Here is a 21,673-nt window from a genome sequence, read left to right on the forward strand (position 1 = left end):
GCTGACATTGGCAGTGAGTTGAAGAAGGGTTTAGGTTTCTTACTGGGAGGCAACTGATTCACACAATGACTCACTTCTCCAGTCCCACTAAGGAGGTAAGAAATCAAACTTTATGATAGCAAATGTTCATTAAAAGAATGAAACAAAGAGGAAAAAAGGCCAGGAAAGCAGCATGCACCCACGCACTCATGTTGTGATGATTTTTTTGATTTTTTTTTTAATTTAGCTCCTTCTGCCTTGACAGGAACAATTAAACTTTTTGCTACTTGACTTCCAACAGCTTGAGAGATTCCAGTATGCTAGTGGCTAAAGTAGCCTATATTAAATACTAATAGCATATAACCCACTAGATCCAAGCATGCCTGTAAAGCAGAACATACACTCAACTAATAGGTTAATTCACTAGAATTGGGGGGGAGGGGGGGGGGGTTAAATAACTGTTGGCAAGTTAGTCAGTTTAATTTTATTTCTATAGCACCAAATGACAACAACAGTTGCCTCAAGGTGTTTACAGAGTTTCCTGCTAAGCAGCGCCATTAGCTGCTACTTGCGTTCAAGCTGATAGCCTTAAGCAGCGATAGAAATCTACTTTCAACTGAAAAGCTAGGTGCCACAAACCACTTTAGTTTTTGGGTTATTATGCTAATAGTAGCTAAAGTAGCCTACATCAGCATCTACTAGCATATAAACTGATAGCCTCAAGAACAGAAACACCGCTTTCAACAATAACAAGCTATTTTTCCCCCAGCGATTTCCAGAGTGTTATGCTAGCAGAATTAGCCACTAGTTATAGCTGATAGCCTCAAGCAGAGATGAATGTCACCACTGTACACAGACAGGCTATTTGCATGTTCTTTTGCCTTAACAAAATCTAGGAACACTGTTAACCCCACTGCATCTTTTCCTAGTAGTGGCTAATGTAGCCTACTACTATTAGCATACTAGCTCCAAGATGCATCAGATGTGAGTGATTTTCTAGTTCTCGCTACATGTGCAGCATCATTTCAAAGAATCACACTGCTCAGTTTAGCAAAGTAGCAGGGGAAGTAACAGTGTCTTATTTTAACATTCAAATTACAGTTTTGCATAAAATAGTACACTGTTCCCCAATGTTTATACCCTGTGATAATAGATGGTTATTAGATGACATTTAACAGGGTCTCCTATCAAAGACACATTAGAAAATGAAAAGGAAACTTTGACACAGATCAAACAACAATAATTTAAAAAAAAAAAAAAACATGAAAAGAATCATTGGTAATGCCTCAAGGAAAACAATTAAGGACACAAATTAAGCAAGGTACTTAAAGAGAGACAACTAGACACATATTTGCACTCCTATAATTCTTTCATCTGAGTCTGAGGGGAGTTGCTTTGAGCAAAACTCAACATGCTTGATTTAGGAAACTCCCAGGGGTCACCACAGGCATAAGTAGCAACTATGTGCTTAAAAACCACACTTTACTTTAGGATATTTTTGTTCTATCTTAATTAGTCCAAAAAATAAATAAGGCTGCAGGAAGTTATAACTGAGTAGGGGAAACTCTCACAAGGTATCCCTGGGGTTTCCAGAGGTGTGGCGCATTGCTGAAGGCAACCTTTGGAAGCACAATGCACCACTGGGGACCTCATTGTTCAGTCCTGCTTGTTTCATTAATAACACGGTGTAGAAGAGGACAGAGTGGGGACAAGCTGACAGTGTGTTGCCTAGGAAAAGCCCAAAAAGGAGGCCTTTAATTAAGCTGCCCACTATGATCCCCCAGCATCAAACTATCAACAGGAGATGATGTTTGCCATTAAGCAAATTTAAATGAATTACCTTAAACAAGTTTACTACAAACACAGCTGCCACTAAAGCTCTCCTCTAAAAACTCGGGGCTGGGTGCTAAGTTCCTTCATCCAGGTCATCTCAAAGATCAGTGGCAGCTGTTCACTGCGGGGGAGCATTGCTCATTCACATCTTTACCAAATTCTTCAGAGATTTACACAAACACAGTCTTGCTCAAAGGAATAGTTTGACATTTTGGAAGACTTATTATTCTCATTTTTGTTGCTCTCTGCGCCTTAAATATGAAGTTAAGTGTTAACTTCATGACAATAAATGCACTTGCAATGCAATTGTCCTGTGTTACAATCTGAAATTGACTTGCAAATAGAAAGACTGAATCCCAAATCATGGCCAAATATTTTCATCTCAAGTACATGGAAGCTTATTATCATTTGAAATCCATCGAATAAATCAAACAACTCTAATTACATTGAATTAGCAAAACAAGTGGCTCAGCGTCACGGACAGGCAGATCTACCACTACCATCAACAGCAAACCCTGGCTCCAAATGGCTTCACAAAACAGAAGTGTCTCGATAAAACCATAGCACTACTACCTGAAAAAACCCACAGATGTAATAGCAGGGATAATCTTTGTTCCATAAACAACCCGTCTATAAACCACAGACTGAAATTGTCAGCTCTTTGCAGAGAATGGGTTTTGTTTTTTGTTTTTTTGTTTTTTTAGAAGCAATGCTGATGGGAAAACAACTTCTGGATGATGCTCCTGCTGTTTATATTTCAGTAGGGGAGCACTGATAGTCCTAAGTCATGGAAGACATCCCAGCATTGAAGATACTGACTAATCGTCTGTGTTCTTTCAGCACACTTTGTATAACTTGATATGCAATGACCTAAATGGTAGCATGGATCTGGGAATGATAAATGTGATGGGGGAGGTGTGAAGAGAAGACTCTATCCATTACCCTCACTGGAAGCGACTAGAACTATAACTGCACTAAAAAAAAAAAAAATAGAGATAATAATTTAATCAATAAATTAAAAAAAATAAAAATAAAAATAGACCTTTAGAGAACTCAAGATATGACAGGATGAAACCCTGCAACAGAACTAATTGATGCAAAAAGTCCATGAAGTAAAAGTAAACAGATATATTTTAATCCGTACCACCTGTGTGAAGCAGATAACGTGACCTTTCGGTGCAAATGCCAGCTCGCGTTTCACTAATATCAACCAGAGCAAAAAACATTTAGTGATTCAGTGGTTAGAAGGTTCGACATTTGAATCGCATGGCTCTCTAAAGCCTTTCTTTGCAAAAGGTGCATGTTCTTCCTGTACCTGCACTGGTTTTCTCTGCATGCCAATCTTTATAAACACAAATCATACTGTTCTGCTGACGTGTGTTCCATTAACATAATGCTGAAAAGGAACAAAGTTTTGTAGCTTACAGTTCGATCCCAAAATGAAAAAGAAACTAGGGAGCTTTGCTTGAAAGAAAAATCAAAGACTAGTCCCTAACCTGAAAACCCTGGACAGATAATGATGTGAAAACATTTATGAATGAATCTAATAGGGGAGGAAAAAAAAAAAATAATGGCAGTAATAGATTAAAGAAATTCATAGCTTCTACTTTTATCTGCTGTTATTTCCTCTGTATCCTGCTTGCCGACCTCAAAAGTGCCACAAAAAAACCTTCAGCTCCTTTTTTAAAATAATACAGATGTATCTCTGTACAGCGTGATGTGAGAGAAAGGCAGACAGAGGTGAATTAAAAGTGATGGATATGAGATGAAGAGGCAAAAGCAGTTTAAGTTCAAACAAGCCATTGTTTAAAATCATGCTAATAACATATTATCTAACCCAACAGTTGGAGCTGTGGTATATAGGAGAAGGGGGGGGGGGGGGGGGGGGGGAAGAGTCCCCTAGTGCTTTGGCCTACCAGGTGGTCAATTTAGGCCCAGACTTGTAATACAGTGGCAGAAATACTTATATTAAATTATGTAAGACATCTGGTGCAACACAGTGCATGCCCCCTATAAGAATAAAGACATTTTCACTAGGAAATTAAACATAATAATAAATACAGGGCCTTATCACTCCTCCTTCAGTTTGGAGTTTTTCCCCCCCTCTTAATTCTCTTCTCCCCCCCCCCCCTTTTTTTTTGGCATGACATCTGGGGAACAGCTGGTGCTTTGCATCATATGCAAGCACACATACACACAGTTGTTACACAGGGGTTAGGAGGTCAGAAGCCCGGTCTCCAGACACACCATTTAATCTGGTCTACGTATAGATAGTCTCTGCACAACCACAATTAGACAAAAACTGAGACACACACACCAGACCCTCTCTCATCTCTCTTCTATACAAGGCAACCATTCAACCCTCTCTGGGGAGGGCAGAGATTCTCACTGATTAGCTCTGCCTTTCCAGATAGTGGGGAGTGGTGAGGATGGGGGGTGCGGGTGGAGGGTAGGCACGGCTACTAATTCAATTACACAGATTCTCGTCTGTGTTCAGGCCGACTCCCAGTTCCATGAATGGAATCAAAACCACCCCGGCCGAGGGGGGGGGGGGAGCAGAGTGCCAAAAATGTGTTTACATTTGTGATTTACACTGGTTGGTTTTGTTTTAGCTTGGGAGAGGCCGCTATTATTCTCTGGCTGAACACTGGAAACCCCGTTATGAAATAAGGGTTTCACAGGATTTCTGACAAAACATGTAAAATGACCCCCTAAAAAGGGGAAAAAGACAAAAAAGAATCTGCAATTAGTTGCTATTAAAACTCAACTTTATCCACTCAGAAAGATATTTATCCCCATGAAGCTAAAGTGTATTTAGACAAGAGGCAAAATAGGCAAAAGTAAAAGACAACACAAACTGGAAATCCGAGTTGCTCTATATACTAAAAATAAATCTAAATATCATTTGTGTAATTGCTTTTCGAAAGCTACATCCACCAACAATAGTGCAATGAAATACTCCTATTTAAAGTTCCTGCTGCCAAGTTTCTGTGAGCAGCTGGCAAACAATAAGAACTGAAATGACAAAAGCACACACACCTGAGGAAAACTATCAAAAAGAAGCAGAAAGAAACTAAAACTACTCAAATAATGTGAATGTACAAATCATAAAATTATACATTTATAAATTTATGAAGCACATCTTCAGGTGCCGTGGTTAGCACTGTTGCCTCACTGCAAGAAGGTCCTGGGTTCGAATCCACCATCTGGCCAGGCCCTTTCTTTGTGGCGCTGGCATGTTCTCACCATATCTGCAGCCCACAGACATGCAGTCAGTCGGGTTAGGTTAATAGGTGATTCTAAATTACCCAAAGGTGTGAATGTGAGTGTGAATGGTGTCTGTGTTAGCCCTGCAACAAACTGGCAACCTGTCCAGGTTGTACACAGCCTCTTGCCCTGTTTTAGCCAGAATAGGCTCCAGCACCCCGTGACCCTGAATTGGAGCAGAGGAAGAAAAAAAAAAAAAAAAAGAAAAAAAACATGGATGGATGTACAAAGTTTTCTTGTTAATTACATTCACTTCACATTTCACTTGTTTATTAACCATCATCCATCCCTAGAAGTAAATCTGCCCTAAAAAGAATTCCCTGAAAAAGCTGAAACATTAAAGACTGGCCAAGTCAACAAGATCCTTCCTTTTTCACCATCATAAAACAGAACAGAGAAGCCGTCAAACAAAAGTCTTAGTGCAACATTTAACATTAGATTATGCAAATGCACAAATCAAATTGGCAGAAAAATAATATCAGTATTAAATCGACATAAATACCATGTCATAACTTTTTTCTTTTTTGCTATCCATCTGTCTTGAAAATGGTTTCTGAAGAAGCTCACCAAGTTTCAGAGGTAAAAATCTGGGCCTTGGTCCAGTGTTTCAAGCAGGTTTTGCTGGACATAAAGATACCAGCTGCTAAGCAGTCACGGCATAGCTGAGCAGCTTGATTCTAATCATACTTTTGCACTCCTTGGCAGGGTGTGATACATCCTGTACTCTGGTTACACCTTCTGATCACTTTGCACAATCCTGTACTGCATTTGGAGCTAACATCTTGATGGGAAAAACACCAATTGCTTTGGTATAGCAAAGCTTCACCACTGGACTAATCTAGAGCTACTATCCATTGTTACTTTGGTCAATACACGGTAAAAATGTTGCCACTCACTGCTGGCAAAATAATAAAGCTCTTATATGTGCCAGAACAGCTGATAAAGGCTCAAAACAGTACCAACAGTGCTGCGTGAACATCAAATCTAGTAAGAAAGCTACAGAAGTTACTTGAGAAAATGTAATCGATGAGTGCCTTGATTGGAGGGAGTTTTTTATTTTGACACATTACACCAGCGGTCCCCAACCCTTGGGCCACGGACCCGGTCCGTGAGTCATTTGGTACTGGGCCGCGAGAGTGAGACTCGGGTGTGAAATGTATGGTTTTCACGGTTTTTAGCGTTATTTTGTTATCGGTTTTTTTTTCCGTTAACTCGGTTTTCCGGATGATCTGATATCGTCGTGTTGGTGTTGTTCCTGGAATAACATAGTAAATGTTGTTTCAGGATCAATATTGCAAGTGACCAATCACATTCTTGTGACGTTATTCTTTGGCGCGCCAAGCCATTCATGCATTTATGAAATTCCAATGTTGCAAGGACAATATCAATTCTGCTTAGCGTTTATTAAAGGGTTAGGGTTAGGGTCAGGGTCCGTTGATTGGCGGACAGGGGCAGTTTCTTGCAGCTTAAGTACAGTTTTTTGTTTTACGGCGGTTTTTCCCGAAGTCGCCAAAGTATGACGTCACAACATTCTGATTGGTCACTTGCAATGTTGATCTGGGAACAACACCAACACGACGATATCATTTCGTGCAGGTTTTCCTGGGTCTTTTCACGTGTGTTATGAATAAATCTTATTTTTTTCGGTACAGGTACTAGTTTTATTTTGTTGTATTTATCCGCGACGCCTTAAAGGCCGGTCCATGAAAATATTGTCGGACACAAACCGGTCCGTGGCGCAAAAAAGGTTGGGGACTGCTGTATTACACCACAGAATAGTTGGCTTCTTTTTCCTTTTGGTCCTCTCGGGCTTTAAATGTGCTCACAGACATGGCCGCCAGGGTCAGTACATTATTTACAAGGTACAAGAAATCACCGGTTTAAAAAGCCATGTCTCAGTCTGGCAGTCTTGCAGATTAGGATGGTCCAACCTTCCTCATGAGCTGCTGACCTAATCTTCTTTTGCATCTCAGCCGCACAGATATGGGAGTCCTCTAATCCGCTCATTGGATGGACAGCTGCAAACAGACACTTAACGGTCTGCTGCTGTAGCTCTAGTCATTTTGGCCTTCAAAAAGCAATGCGGCCACGAGCTACAATATATGGATCGACATGTTTAAACCAGCAAAAGTACCGCTGAGCCACCCTTCATCTTTTTCATTACCTGCATTTGCAGTCAAGGTTTTCGAAGTGGTTTTTTTTCCCCCCCCCCAGGCATGACACTTTCTTAAAGCAAACTCCACCCCCACCCCCCAAAAAAAGTGTATGCAGCAATTTCAGGACAAGTGGATGTGATAACAGTTCCTGGCAGGTAAGCCGACAAACAGGCAGGAAAACCAATTAAAAAGCAGTCTGCTGGCTGCTCTGAGGCCCAGGCACAGCAAAGGAGAAGAAAAACATGACATGGGAGGTAAAGTGACTTACAGGCCTCCGACTGCCTATTGTGGGTGAACAATTCAGCTACTCCAAGCCCAGTTTTTCAGAGCCGTCTGCAAAGTGAAAGCCTGACCTCTTGCTTGTCAGTTCTATTGTTAGGAGAAGGCAAGAGCCGCTCCCAATTCACCTCATACTACATTAAATGCTATGAATTGTTTGGAGAGTTTCTGGCAACAGAAAGCAGACAAGGTGGTGAGCGTGCACACACTCGTGCACACATGCTTCTCGATTTTAAGATCCCATCGTTTCAAAACAGAGGAATTATAACAAAGACTGCATTTAATTCTAATGACCTGACCTTTGTTTTTAAAATACAATATCCACATTACTCACATTAGAGCAGGGCGATATGACCAAAAATATTTATCATGACATACATACAATTTGCGATAACGATATAACTGACGATATTATTGACAATAGACAAAATACTTTACAACTCCACAACTTTATTAGTGCAAAAGAAAAAAAAAGGAAAAAAAAAAACATCAATGAATTTTCACTTAAACAAGCAGCTTTTATGTGCATTAAAGTTATATAAAAATTTAACAGTGCAAATGCAAATTCCTTGCTGACAGTTTAACCAAAAGGCATTTCCAGTGGAAATTGGCCGACATATGTATAATATCTACAAAACTTAAAAGGAGGTTATACACACAATATGGTAATATTATGTTGAAGCACAGTACGTATCACTCCTCGAAGCTCTGCCTACGATAGCCGTAATGCTCCGACAATCCATCAAGCGGTGTGGGTTCGTAGCTTAGCAAAGTCGTACTAAAACATTTGACAGATCTTCGAGCGCCGTGTACCACATAAAATCGTTTCGAGGTCAGTAAACACAACCAGAATTCATACATAAGGCACACGGGATTATAAGGGGCACTGTCGCTTTTCAGAAAAATCAAAGGATTGATTTTAAGTGTGCCGTATTTTCCAAAAAACACGGTAATAACGACGGCTCGCTAGCATGCGCTACCAAAAATAGTGCTTTGTTGTGTATCTGACGGACGAAAGCTAAACCAGTTCCACACCACTGAAGTTGCAGCCATGCTTTTTCCACCATGTGCGTATGAGAAAAAAAAAAAAAAAAAGGCACTGCGCATGCGCGTTTTACCCAAATTCTATCGCGATATTTCATTTTCTTATCATTGCCTAACATTATACCGGTATTACCGTGAACGGTATGATATGGCCCAGCCCTACTGCTGATGTCATTCAGCTAGCATATCAGTGTTGCTCTATCATATTTAAACCATCTTGAGCTTACAGACCAAATCGTTGTAGTTAAAATCTAACTGGTGTCAAATTTCTTCTTGGTATTATTGAACACATTATCCAATCCACGCTGACAACCAGGTCTTGGTCAGCCATTTAATATATTAGAAACTGATTTATAGGCTAAACTACACCTGTGTCAAAATGACATGCAAAGTCATTATCTAATTAGTGTAATAATCTAATGTATGTAAAAATAATTAAAATTAACAGATGGAACAAAATGCTGGCTACAGCACTCACAGCATTTGTAGTGTAAAAGCACAGAAGTATAAATGAAGAGGAAATCGTCCTTAAGTACCTCATTTAGCATTGTAGTAACACTATAATTCTAGTGGTGTAGGAAGCATCTCGGCAGGGTTGTTCATCGTATTATGTTTTCTACGCAAGTGACAGTAATACTAAACTCAAGCTAAGTTAAGGCACGGTGACCCATTTCCTGTCATCACAAATCATGCAAGAGGAGTCAATTTTTTAGATACCCAGACAAACACAATGCTAAAAATTCAAAATGTCACACAGGCAGTGTGAATATCCCGGCCCTCTATGCACCACACTTCATCCGTTTACCAGATGTCTGTGCTGATTTACAGCCTAGCGAGCCCAACCTGTGTTATTTCATCCATGTGGCTGGGTCGGGGCTGAGGTGTTGACATGCTCGCTAACCACAGGCTTGGGAAGAGATAGGGCTGTAAGAATTAAGAGAGGGTTAGATTCGAATGGGGGGGAAAAAGAAAAAAAAAAGAAAAGGTGAGATAAAGAGAGAAACCGTTAGGGGGGGTTGTGGGGGCTGGCACAGCTACTGTTTCCTGCGAGGTCAGCAGACTGGGGCTGATTCCAGGACAGCTTATCTTTCAGCAGGAATACCACAACCAGACCAAAGGAAGAGACAGGAGGCAACCAGCACTATGAATTCTTAGCATGTTACATACCCGGAGGAGTTGATGACATTAATGACAGATACAAAGGGTTTTTTGTTTGTTTGTTTTTATTAGATGAGATCTGGGGCAAATCAGGAAAAATAAAATATGGTCAATGTGACAATTATGAACATTTCAAGTCCCGACATCCATATTTAAGCAACTTATACAATCCCTACCACAGTGTTTTAGAGGTGATGGAAGTTTAACCTTGAGCTCGACCGTGAGATTAGAAGGTCCAAACATCTGTGACGACGGAAGTCCTTCAACATAATAGCAGCATAAATAATTCACTGCTAATTATTATTCCAAATCTGCAGTCTGGGTTGCTGATATAAGGTTAAATAGTCTGTGCCACTGTAAAGATAATTTATCTAATCACAGCCTTATATGGTACCATAAAATCTGTTTTCAGAGTTATCAGGAAACATGTTGCCTTAATTTGTTAGTTTAATGATTGGGCGTCACAATAGTTATGGTCCAGTCTTACAGTAATGATACACGTGTCCCATAAATAATGTAAGCTGGCCTTGTTTCATTAACAGGAAAAAATAACATTAATATCATTAATCACTTGATTATTACTAGTGTAGGAGAATGGGTGGGGAAAAGTTCAGATAGTATTTTTTTTCCCTGTTGTATTGACCAGCTCCATCTATGTGTTTGGAATCTTATAATGTTCAATCAGGCTTTAAGGGACACAGGGGACTGGTGGAAATAGCTGGAAGCAAAAAAATTTGACTTCAGCTCATGTTTTGTAAAAATCAAGTTCAGGCTATACTCGTGGGGGAATTTCATTCATATCCTCTGATAGGTCTGTCTGCCTTAAGTACACGAACTGTCTTTTATGCTCTCTGATGTTAATGGACCAGCGTCAGAATTGAAATATGAGAAAAGTCCACCAATGTTTGTACTTTGTATGGTGTGGATAGAAAAGCCTCTTTAACCTAACTTTTTTTGTGTATTATTCATAAAGGAAGGGTTTTTGAAGTTTCCTTTGAGCCTGGAACTAAAAGTCAAAGCATGCGCAACATACCACAAGTACAGGAATTAGCAGCCATGGTGACAATGCCATTCAAACCGTGCTTGTGACAGATCTGTTATTAGTGTTGATCAACTTCTAAGGGAAATATCTCTCTTTAGCTCCTACGTATTCCACTTTGTTCACAAGGTAGTTGCTAACTTTCCTCCTGCTGTTTTGTGCTGCATAGTATGGAGTGGTTTTGGTAAAAACGACATGTAGCTTAGGAAAAATCCAGTCATTTTATAATTCTCTGTAGACTCATTATCAGTCTCTTATTGTTAATATAGAAATATGTATTGCAGCCATTTTAATGGACAGAAAAGTGCATTTTTGTTCTTGTCTCTCCATAAAAATGCAAGTAGTACCAGTCTGTTCGTCTCAGTGACCATCTGTGTATTAAAAAGGAAATTCCCTCCAATAAAAAGAAAAAAAAAATGTCTGTTTCAGGTGAACACAGCCTGAAGTAAATCCATGCAAGGTGAAGAAAATCATTGGAATGCATGGCAGTCCAAAGTACGCAAGGGTCCCAGGTTTCTCGCGAGTATTCACCTGCTCACACAGCTGCATTAAAAATAAGGCTTGGCAACACACTTAACAAAACTCTAATCAAGGAACAAGCTGCACTTGATATCTTGGAAAACAGATCAAAAAAATCCCATCTGCCACTTGTAACTGGCATATAAACCCAGCATGGTAGCAGTGCCTGTCGCCAGTTCAAAATCCAGACTGAGCCCCTGCATGAACATTTTCCTTGACAGCGGCCAGCAACAAATTTCCACCTGCTATCTGACCAACCTTATGAAAATAAAGAATATTTGAGCAAAATAAAGCTGAGGAGACTAGCGGAGCGCAGATTTATGAAATGCCTATTGAACAGACTGCTGCTTGTAGTATGAGAGATCGAAATCAAGAAGATTTTATCATTCCAGTAAGAGGGAACCCATGCGCTTCCTTACTCAACACCCCACCCCCTACAATAAAGAGGACCTTTAAAAAATAAAAACAAATCATGCCATTCTAATTTTTCCCCTCACTCCTCTCTCTGTATTTTTACTTGATGTGGTCCAAATATATCACTGTAAGATGACTTTAAATTTAAATCTTATAAAACTTAAAAGTTAGTTTTTAAAACAACTTTTAGCGTCAGTTGTTCAGCTCATATATATCTAGTTTATATTTTTGAATAAAGTACTAGTGTATGTAAATGAGGATCACTATTTTGGTGCACTGCCGCTGTTATATGTTATGCCCCAATCACTGAAGCCCACAGAACTGGTCAGTGACCCCCTGGCAACCTCCAGCTGACAGGGAAAAATGACTATCCAGTGACAAATTGGCAAAACCTTTACTTTGAAGACAAATTGTCTCCATTTCTGGTTTTCAGTTTAGCCATCCAAACTATGGGCAACTCGCAATCTACTAGCAACCAAAGCAATCACAGGGAGGCTTTTTATGCAGTAACACCATTGCAATCAAATTAACCTGAGGAGAGGAGGAACCACTCCCCAACCAGTTGGGGAATACACATATTTCCCTATTAATCAGAGGTTGCCACGGTGCCTCTATGTGACTGAGGCCTTACTTTCTCTTTATGCTGAAGCAGGTTCCAGGTCTCTCTTTTTCTGTCTTATCAGCAACACTGAGTCATCTCAGAATAAGTAGTAGAGCGATACGTAGCCTACGCAGTTCTGCTTTTCTGTTTGTACCACGCAGCCTGCGTCTATGCCAGGTGGACTGTGCTACAGTAACTGCGGAAAACCTTTGTGTATGCGAAAGATTATATGTGCAAAGCTGCCAGTGTGACTCAAACATTGTGAAGTATAACACTATAGAGATATTATATCTGATATGTATGTATATGTCTTGTTATAATAATATATCCCTTAACTGACCGCCTCTGTGTGCAGAGTGCATAAGACAGAAGCATGCTGCATTCACTGATATGATGAGTCTTAAAAACCCCAATAAGACAAGACTCAGCTGAGTCCAACAACTTTTTTCTGGCAGAAACCCTGAAGAGAGACATCATTCAATCATGTTGTCAAAGAGTTGAAGGAGTGGGCAAGGAAGCCTCCCAAGTAATTTCCCTGGGGGTGTGCTCTGCACTGGGGAGATAAGTAACCCGACTGAGGACAAGGCTGGCATTCTACCCCAACTCCAAAAGACAAAATGCCTGAGTCCATCTAAATAGAGGAATCTGACAATGGAGCATTTGTCTCTTTGCCAGCTGGAGAACAAGCTCCCCACAGACATGTAGATATGAAAGACAGTGCGCAACAACTTTAAGCTCAGAAGATTACTAGGAACAATCTTATTTTAAATTGGCAAAGCAGAAAATACTGACACTGGATTATCTCAATTAAATTCAAACCAGGACCACGAGTGATTATACCGCTGTTTGCAAACAGTGGCCTCTGAAATTAAGCATGCGGTGATTATGAAGCATAAAATCTCATGGTTTTCATTTATTCTCCACCAAGAATAATGCCAAGATGAAGTCAAGACCTTGTGGAATCACATGCAATTCATGTAGTGCACATACATACAGTTACTTAGAAGCTAAAGGTGTAGCAGTGATTACGCAAAGCCGACAGCAACTTTTGACTTCGGATCAATGGAAAAAAAACCGCATCTCCAGACATTCCTGCCTGAATAACATTTCAACATGTGCAGGTAGTACATTTAGCAGCCTAGAGTTAAATTGTAACATGTTAATATGACATATCTTATTTGTTGATTACACTTTTAAAAATGCAATGAAACTGTAGCAGAAGAAGAGACGTCTGCAGCCAGCAGACTATACTCAGTCAGTGGCAGCTAATGTTACCACAGTATTCTTGGGGGCTAGCTGCATTAGTGTGCACTGTCCATAACCCATTGCACATATAAAATCCTATTTTAAGCCACTTGATTAACACTGAGCGCTCCACATGTAATGTAAGCCAGCTGCCTGAATCGTTTCACTGCCCAAAAAAAAAAAAAAAAAAAAAAAAAAAAAAAAAAAAAAAAGGAGGGGGGGCAATGTTTACAACTCCACATAGCAAAGCACACTCTGTTTGAGTGGTGTTTTGTCTTCTTCTTACTGTCCCCATTTTCTACTCCGAGTGGCCTGGCAGCGCTCCCATGTGCTCTCCTTTAACTAATAAACAAAGGATGGTTTCCCTTATATAGCTCTTTTCAAAGTCTACAACATCCACATGCAACATCAGAGGTTTGCAGGGAGGTGGGAAGCACAAGCCTGTTCCAGACAGAAAGGCTTCGGCCAAGGGCAAAGGAGCACTGACAGTGCGATTGTGTAACACTCATACATTAACAGCCACTTAAAGTGCTATTTCTGGTGCCATCCATCTGCAGAATTTTGCAGCGTCAGGTTGGATAAGTTTGTGAGGGGTGCAAAGCGAGACACATACTATGCAAAAGTATCTGGGGGGGGGAAAGCATCATACCAAGAGGAAAGCAAAGAAGGGAAAAAATTATAAAAGAATATTAGTATAATGTTCGAACACAAAATATGCCTCCAGTCAGATTTTACAAAAAAGGACTTGCAGAATATCGGATTTTCACAACACAATTAAACTTGATAAAGGATTCACAAAACTTATGATATTACAAGACATTTAAAAAATAAAAATAGCATTCATTGTAGTATTTTTTTTTAGATGAAGAGGTTAGGTCTAGGGCTAATGTGAACCAGGAGGGTGCAGGATGGTGGTTCCAACTGGCATATCAAGTGACAGTAAACATAATTACCACAACATACTAACATCAACAAATCTATAAGGCAAATCGTGGCAAAAAATACAGGATGAGCAAATGCCTTTGACATAGCTGGGACTCGGTTTGTATACAAAATAACATGAAGTTAAAACAAAGAACCAAACCACAGTGACCCAAAGTGGCCAGCAACCAACTCTAGACACAAATATGAGTCAACGTGCCGGCCGCAGTGGCCAGGTTAGAAAAGGATTCAGCTAGAGAGAAGCCTCAGCAAGACGCCTCATCGTCCCATCATCCAGATTTTAAAAATAACCTATACTACAACATAAACTTTGCAAAGATAAAAAAGGAAAAGAGAAAGAAAGGATAAACATACTAAAGAGAGGCATGTTGGTAACAAGAGGATAAAGTCAACTCAGTGCTGACAAAGCACATTAGCAATCAACCATGTGTTTAACTGATGTTTAAAAATGTATGTGTTCTGCTCTCTGATACTGATGGGAGCTGTTTTGGAGCCTTTATAGAAAATGCAGACTGACCTACAGAAGCTCAAAGGAATAATCCAGTTCTTTCTAGTCAAACGCCTTGTAATTTGATTTCTATTTGGACTGATAGTAATAAACTAAGTGGTGAAGGAGCCATGTTAGGCTAAATAAGACAAATGCATTTAACAACACTTTATCAAAGCCCTTTATCAAAGATTTTCAAAGTTCTCTTTTATAGCAACTATAATGGTTTTAAAGCATTAAGGCCTGCCTGCGACCATGTAGTAATTAATATGGGAAAATCTGCATGAACATATGGTGTTTCATTTTATGTTATATTATGTTACATTGGAAAAGGTGCCCAGCCTACAAACATACAGATTTCACCATCACTAAAGAAAAACAGCCACGTCTGATGTGATCCATTAAAGGTAAATGATGTGAAGTTTTACTGTCATAGTTCATGATTTTCACGTCCAGACCATTTGCTCTTTCTGCTCTGCAACACTGAAGCCATTTCGGTCCCTCTGCCAGTAGGGCGGCCTTATATAGAGAGGTGACTCCCCATGAAAAGCATTTAGAGCAAGAATTTATACTTATGGGAAAACCAAGAATAGACTCCTCAGGCTGCAGGAGGGCTAGGGAGGAGCTAACGGGTGATGGTGGAATACATTTCCAGTACTCCCAGAATGAACACTCACCCCTGTGCAACAAAGCTCCAAGCTGCTCCACAACAGCTTCCAGGGGGAATTCCAGAGTAGGATTATTTTTCACGAAGCGCTACGTCACAGCGACAGAAATAATTTGATGAGTGACACGAATGTTGAAATTTGTCAACAAACAACATTCATGTCGAGTAACGAGAACACCATTTGTCCATGACTTCGTCGTGACGTTATTCCCCAGCTGCCCAGGCGGCTTCAAAGCGACAGAAGAAACATGTCCTCATCTTTAAAATAGAAGGGTGGGTCTGAGGTTTTCATTGGCAGAGCAATCAAATCATGATGTGCTCATCCACCACTGTTAATTTTCTGGCAGTGGATTCGCTAGATTCCCAATGGATTCTGGAGATGCTGCTCGCATACCACCACAGCAGTGCATTTTTCCTTTCTTTATGCTGTTGTCTTCTTACACCACAGCAAAACTCTTGCTCTTTTTGTTGGACAATGGTCCGGCATCTGAAGTTTTGGGTTGGTTAAAAGAGACAGGACAACAACCTTTGATAAGTAGACCGAGACTGCTAGTGTGAAATCTAGTAAATGCCCAATATTCCCTTTACTGACCAGCAGTTGGAGTTTTTCAGTGTTTAAATTACATGCAAGTTATCCAAGAGAAACAGGCATAAGATGTGTAATCAGAAAACAATTACTAAGAAAGACAACATTTAGAGAATCCCTATAATCTGAAAGAGTTCTGAGAAATTCATCATCGCATGTACAACTCCCGACTTCAAAGATTCATTAGTCGATTCATGAAGTTAAACCACTGCTGTAGCACAGAGATAGCTGCATAGTTTAATTTCTACTGCAGACTGACTCTATTACATTCTCTATTTAACAGACAAGATCCTGCAACCTTTAGGCAACTACTACGTTTTCTGGTTACTTCAGCCAAATCAAACAACCCCCAAGCAGAGAGAAGAGGAGGGTAAATGAAGATTGAATTTTACTGCCTAAAGCAATGTAAGATTTGCTGAAGAGAAATGTGAAAATTACAGCATGTTACATACTAACATGGTTCACAAGGGTGGCTGGCCACATGTGGTTTTGTACAAAACAGCCAATCTACACTGTTTGCAGTGAACTAGGAGTACCACACACCTGATTAGGTTTCATTTCTGCCCTGGTGACTAAGAGGCATGAGCCTCGAGGTGGCAACTACGGCAGCATGGATTTCTGCCAGAGATGCAGTCCAGTAATAGCTGAAGAGCTCAGCTGTAACCTGAAACACATTTCGGAGCAGATACTCTTTCATCCAAAAATTGAGATGATGGTTGACTTTGTCCAAAAGCCCTGAAACTGCAAGCTGATGTTTTAAAGAGAACCTGGATTTGTTCCAAGAAACACTGATCTGTCTTACAGATGTTTATGTAGCTTAAAAGGACATGTGTTTCATCATAGTGAGTTTAGATTACAAGCAGAACAGCTACCCTGGGGCAGGCAAGTTATTTTCCCGAAGCACCACATGGAAACCTGGGACTATTGCGGAGGCCAGCACAAATAGGTTTATAAAGAGATAAAAACATCCATCCGTCCAGTCACAGGGCTAACACACAGAGACAGACAACCATTCGCGCTCATTAACATAATAGATGCACACTAAAACCAAAGTTCATTATTATAATCCAAAAGCTTGCAACACAGCCCCATCACAAGCACTTAAAGCAAAGAAACAGCACTGGAATTCAGCAATGACTGGTGTTCATTTCAAAGTATTAAACTGAAACAGGATTACTTCGCCACACTTCACCTTGAGAGCGCTACATCATATTCAACACGATATTATTTCCTGAATTTATGAAAGCGATTGTCAGACAGCATAAGAACGTCTGTGTTCCAGCTGAAGGATCGACCATCTCTAGTTTTGACAGAGATAGATAACTGCTGCATCGAGGTTGGAAGCTCTGTTCTTTCAGGTGTGGAACATTTGACAAATCAATTTGGCAGGACAGTAAATTCTCAGCTCCTCTGTTGCCAAATAAGAATATCCTGTGTTAAAAGCCCACATTAGATGTTTTAATGCTAGAAAGTATGATTCGGGACAAAATATAAATGTATTTCTGGGCACAATAGCACTCATTTGTTCCAGTTTAAAACCCTGTTGTCGTAGTAAGCAGCATGAGTTTCCATCTCTCGTCTCTATGACAACCATACTGGCTACCGCTGCTCCAAACTGCAAGGCATGACCAAAATTTTGTATTTTTAAACCAGACTGAGGGTCGTCCGCCTCGTATCAAAGAATGTACAGAGCCACATACGGAGCCTGCTGCAGGGCAACAGTTGCTCAGACAGACTGCTTGCTCCTCCTAAAACATACTTCATGTTTAATTTTAGACAAAACAGAAACCACCACCATCTCGGCGCGCACACACAGTGAACATGTCCTGCCCTTGAGTCATGCTGAGTATTTAAAACTAATCAATTAGGAAAGGCTAGTTGTGCAGAAATAGCTCTTCATGTTACCAGTGGGCAGTCACGGTACTGGCTTCTATTTGTGATGCAATCTACATGGGATGGTGAAGTAAGTGGGAGGCAGGCAAACGAGAACTCAGTGGGAGGTGGGAAAAAACAGAAAGTAGATACGATGTGCCAAGAAGGCAGCCTCTGCTGCATCCATCCAACTGTAACCATCATCCTAAAGTTACACATCACAATCAGTGCACTTGTTTGCTTGTTCAACTGGTAGTATTCTTTAATATCTGGGCATTAATCTTTACACTGTTCATTTTTTAATGTCGCAATACAATATTCTTTTTTTTCCCCACAGACATTTTAAAGAATTAAAAAGCCTGGCACTGAGACTTCGATATGTTATGAGCCAATCACTTGCTGCCAGTTCTTACCTCATAAATGAAGGATAATCGAAAGTTATCCAATCGTTTCTCTATCTGACACTATCCAAAAAGTGCACATGAGAAGAAGGCAGGCACAGGGAGCCTCTCTGATGGGAATCTTGTGATTTCACTCTTGCATTTAAGGCCATGCATGCCTAGGTTGGGCACAACAAACTGTAAAATTCTCTGATTTTGTTAACTTGAACTGGGCCAGACACTCATTAAAATGTCTCCAGTCAGATCCTGGCATAAAGAACACCAAAATATTCATAGTTTTTTTTTTCTTCCCAGCATGTGAGACATTTAATTGTACAAACTGAAGTTTGAAAGAAAGAACCCTTTGTATTTTAATCTTTCTGCCTCTCCCTGTTAAATCCAGAATCAAACTCCTTCTCTTCACATACAAGGTCTTGAATAGTCAGGCCCGTCTTATCTTAAAGACTACATCAGGGGTGGCCAACCCGCGGCTCTCGAGCCGCATGCGGCTCTTTGCCTGGTTTCATGCGGCTCTTACGTTCATATCAAAGTTTGTGTTTTGATTTTTTTTATGTTGTTGTTTTAAAATGTGCGCGTTCGCTTCGCTTGAGTTCAATACGGTATTTTCATCAAATGCGCATGTGTGTGAGATGAAAATACCGCAGTTTCCCAGTAGGAGCAAGTTCGCCCTTAAAATGGCAGGAAAAAAATGCACAGCAAAAAGAAAATATGAAGATGAACACAGGACGTTTTTAACAGAGTGGGAGAGTTTATATTTTTTTGTTGAACGCAATGGCAAGCCATTCTGCCTTATATGTCAGACGTCATTAGCGCATTTCAAAGCTTCAAATCTTCAGCGCCACTTCAGCTCACTCCATGCTAACATCGACCAGGAATTTCCAAAAGGGACTGAACTTCGCAAGCACGAGTTGGCCACTTTGAAAAGTCAGGCAGAAAAGCAGATACAGTTTTTCCAAAAATTTACGAAGCGGTCAGAGACCATAACGCTCGCATCCTATCAGCTGGCTTGGAACATTGCACGGGCTAAAAAGCCATACAATGAAGGGGAGTTCGTTAAAAAATGCCTCAGTGATGTTGTTGAGATCTTGTCTCCTGAAAACGACAAATTAAAACGCATGGTATCAGACGTCCAACTGTCCCGCCACACTGTTGAACACAGAATATCGGACATTAACACGGCTATTGAATCACAGTTGCACTCTGACCTTCAAGCATGTGAGTATTTTAGTGTCGCATTGGATGAGAGTTGTGATATACAAGACAAGCCTCAGTTGGCAATATTTGCACGGTCTGTTTCAAACGATTGTGTGATCAAAGAAGAGCTCCTGGATATTGTGCCATTAAAAGACAGAACCCGTGGCATAGATGTGAAAGAAACCATGATGGCTGCATTTGAAAAAGCAAATCTGCCCATAACGAAATTAACTGCAATAGCCACGGATGGAGCACCAGCCATGATGGGATCTGTGAACGGGCTTGTGGGGCTGTGCAAAGCTGACCAAACTATTCCTGACTTTTGGAATTTCCACTGCATCATCCACATGGAGCAACTCGTGTCTAAATCATTGAATTTAGATAACGTCATGAAGCCTGTGATGGAAATCGTCAACTATATCCGCACACATGCGCTTAACCACAGGCAATTCAAGAATCTCATCGCTGAGCTGGACCAAGGGCTTCCAGGTGACCTGCCGCTGCACTGCACTGTGAGGTGGCTGTCAAAAGGCCAGGTACTCTCTCGCTTCTTTGAGCTTTTGGATGCCGTGAAACTGTTTATGGAAAAGAAGGACAAGGACTATCCCGAGCTCTCGGACCTCAAGTGGATTATGGATCTGGCCTTTTTGGTCGACATGCTGTGTCACTTGGACAGACTGAACCTGACCCTGCAGGGTAAGTTAAAAATGCTCCCTGACCTAGTGCAAAGTGTGTTTGCGTTTGTCAACAAACTGAAGCTGTTCAAGACACATATTCAAAAGGGAGATTTAACGCATTTTCCCACTCTGCTAAAAGCCAGCGGGCAAGTCGCCAGTGCTGCCCTGAGTAAGCAAAGAGCCAGATATGCAACGCTGATTGAAAACTTGCACGAAAGCTTCGTGACCCGGTTCCATGATCTACAATTGAAAAGGCCACAGATTACGTTCCTCGTCGACCCATTTAATGCAGAGACCGGCTGTTTGAAAGTCCCGCTAGTCACAGATGAAGCTGCGGCTGAGTTGGAGATGATCGATCTTTGTGAAGAGGACCAATTGAAACCTGCTTTAAGGGAAGGGACCATTGAGTTCTGGAAAAGTGTGCCAATGGAAAAATACCCCAATGTCAAACGGGCTGCGCTTAAGATACTGTCAATGTTTGGGTCAACATACGTCTGCGAGTCTGTGTTTTCTACCCTAAAACATGTGAAATCAAAGCATCGATCTGTTCTGACTGACACACATGTGAAAGAATTGCTTCGAGTGACAACAACGGAATACAAGCCAGATTTAAAGAGGATTGTTCAAGGCAAGGAATGCCAGAAGTCCCACTAAACAACATGCATTATAAAAGTAAATGCTATTGTAGATTATTATATTTTTGTTTGTGGACTTGGTTGAACTGAGAGTTTGTGTGTGTGAGACAGTGCACACAATGTTCATTGTTGAAAATGACTGGCCTGTGGTTTTAGTACTGTAGGAGTCCATTTCTGTCATTATCATGTTGGTGTGTGACATTTACAATAAATCTGGCTGTGTGTGTGTGTGTGTGTGTGTGTGTGTGTGTGTGTGTGTGAGTGAGAGAGAGAGAGAGAGAGAGAGAGAGAGAGAGAGAGAGAGAGAGAGAGAGAGAGAGAGAGAGAGAGAGAGAGAGAGAGAGAGAGAGAGAGAGAGAGAGAGAGAGAGAGAGAGAGAGAAAAAAGGATTGGTGATGTTCATGTGTGCCCATGCGTATGATGTGGCTCTTTGCGGTAACACAGTAAAAAAAAAAGTGGCTCTTGGTCTCTGACTGGTTGGCCACCCCTGGACTACATAGTACCACATCACCCCAACAAAGCACTTTGCTCTCAGAATGCTGGCTTACATGTGGTTTATAGGATGGCTCCTAGTTTGGATTATGGAGACAGACTCTCTCTATATTTTTAAGATTAGGCTTCAAACTTTACTGTTTGCTAAAGCATATAGTTAGGGCTGGACCAGGTGACCCTGAATCC

The 21,673-nt window shown here is 40.7% G+C and overlaps 2 protein-coding genes across 4 annotated transcripts in view; one reads left to right on the plus strand and one right to left on the minus strand.

The window, feature by feature from the left end:
* Positions 1-21,673, minus strand: part of LOC147338775 (talin-2) — a 103,922-nt gene that overhangs the window by 76,392 nt on the left and 5,857 nt on the right. The window lies entirely within an intron of this gene.
* Positions 19,605-21,014, plus strand: LOC147338776 (general transcription factor II-I repeat domain-containing protein 2A-like). The gene has a single exon (XM_086297729.1). It carries the CDS (start codon positions 19,605-19,607, stop codon positions 21,012-21,014), a length of 1,410 nt encoding a protein of 469 aa, XP_086153855.1.

This window comes from Aulonocara sp. 'chitande type north' Nkhata Bay, linkage group LG1, assembly GCF_057382095.1.
Source record: "Aulonocara sp. 'chitande type north' Nkhata Bay isolate Kocher_YH1m ecotype deep benthic linkage group LG1, A_spYH_male_GT1.1, whole genome shotgun sequence".
Classification (NCBI taxonomy): Eukaryota; Metazoa; Chordata; class Actinopteri; order Cichliformes; family Cichlidae; genus Aulonocara; species Aulonocara sp. 'chitande type north' Nkhata Bay.

What these genes read in the sequence shown, in the direction of transcription:
- LOC147338776 (XM_086297729.1), top strand. Translation starts at nt 19,605, where the DNA reads ATGGTATCAGACGTCCAACTGTCCCGCCACACTGTTGAACACAGAATA.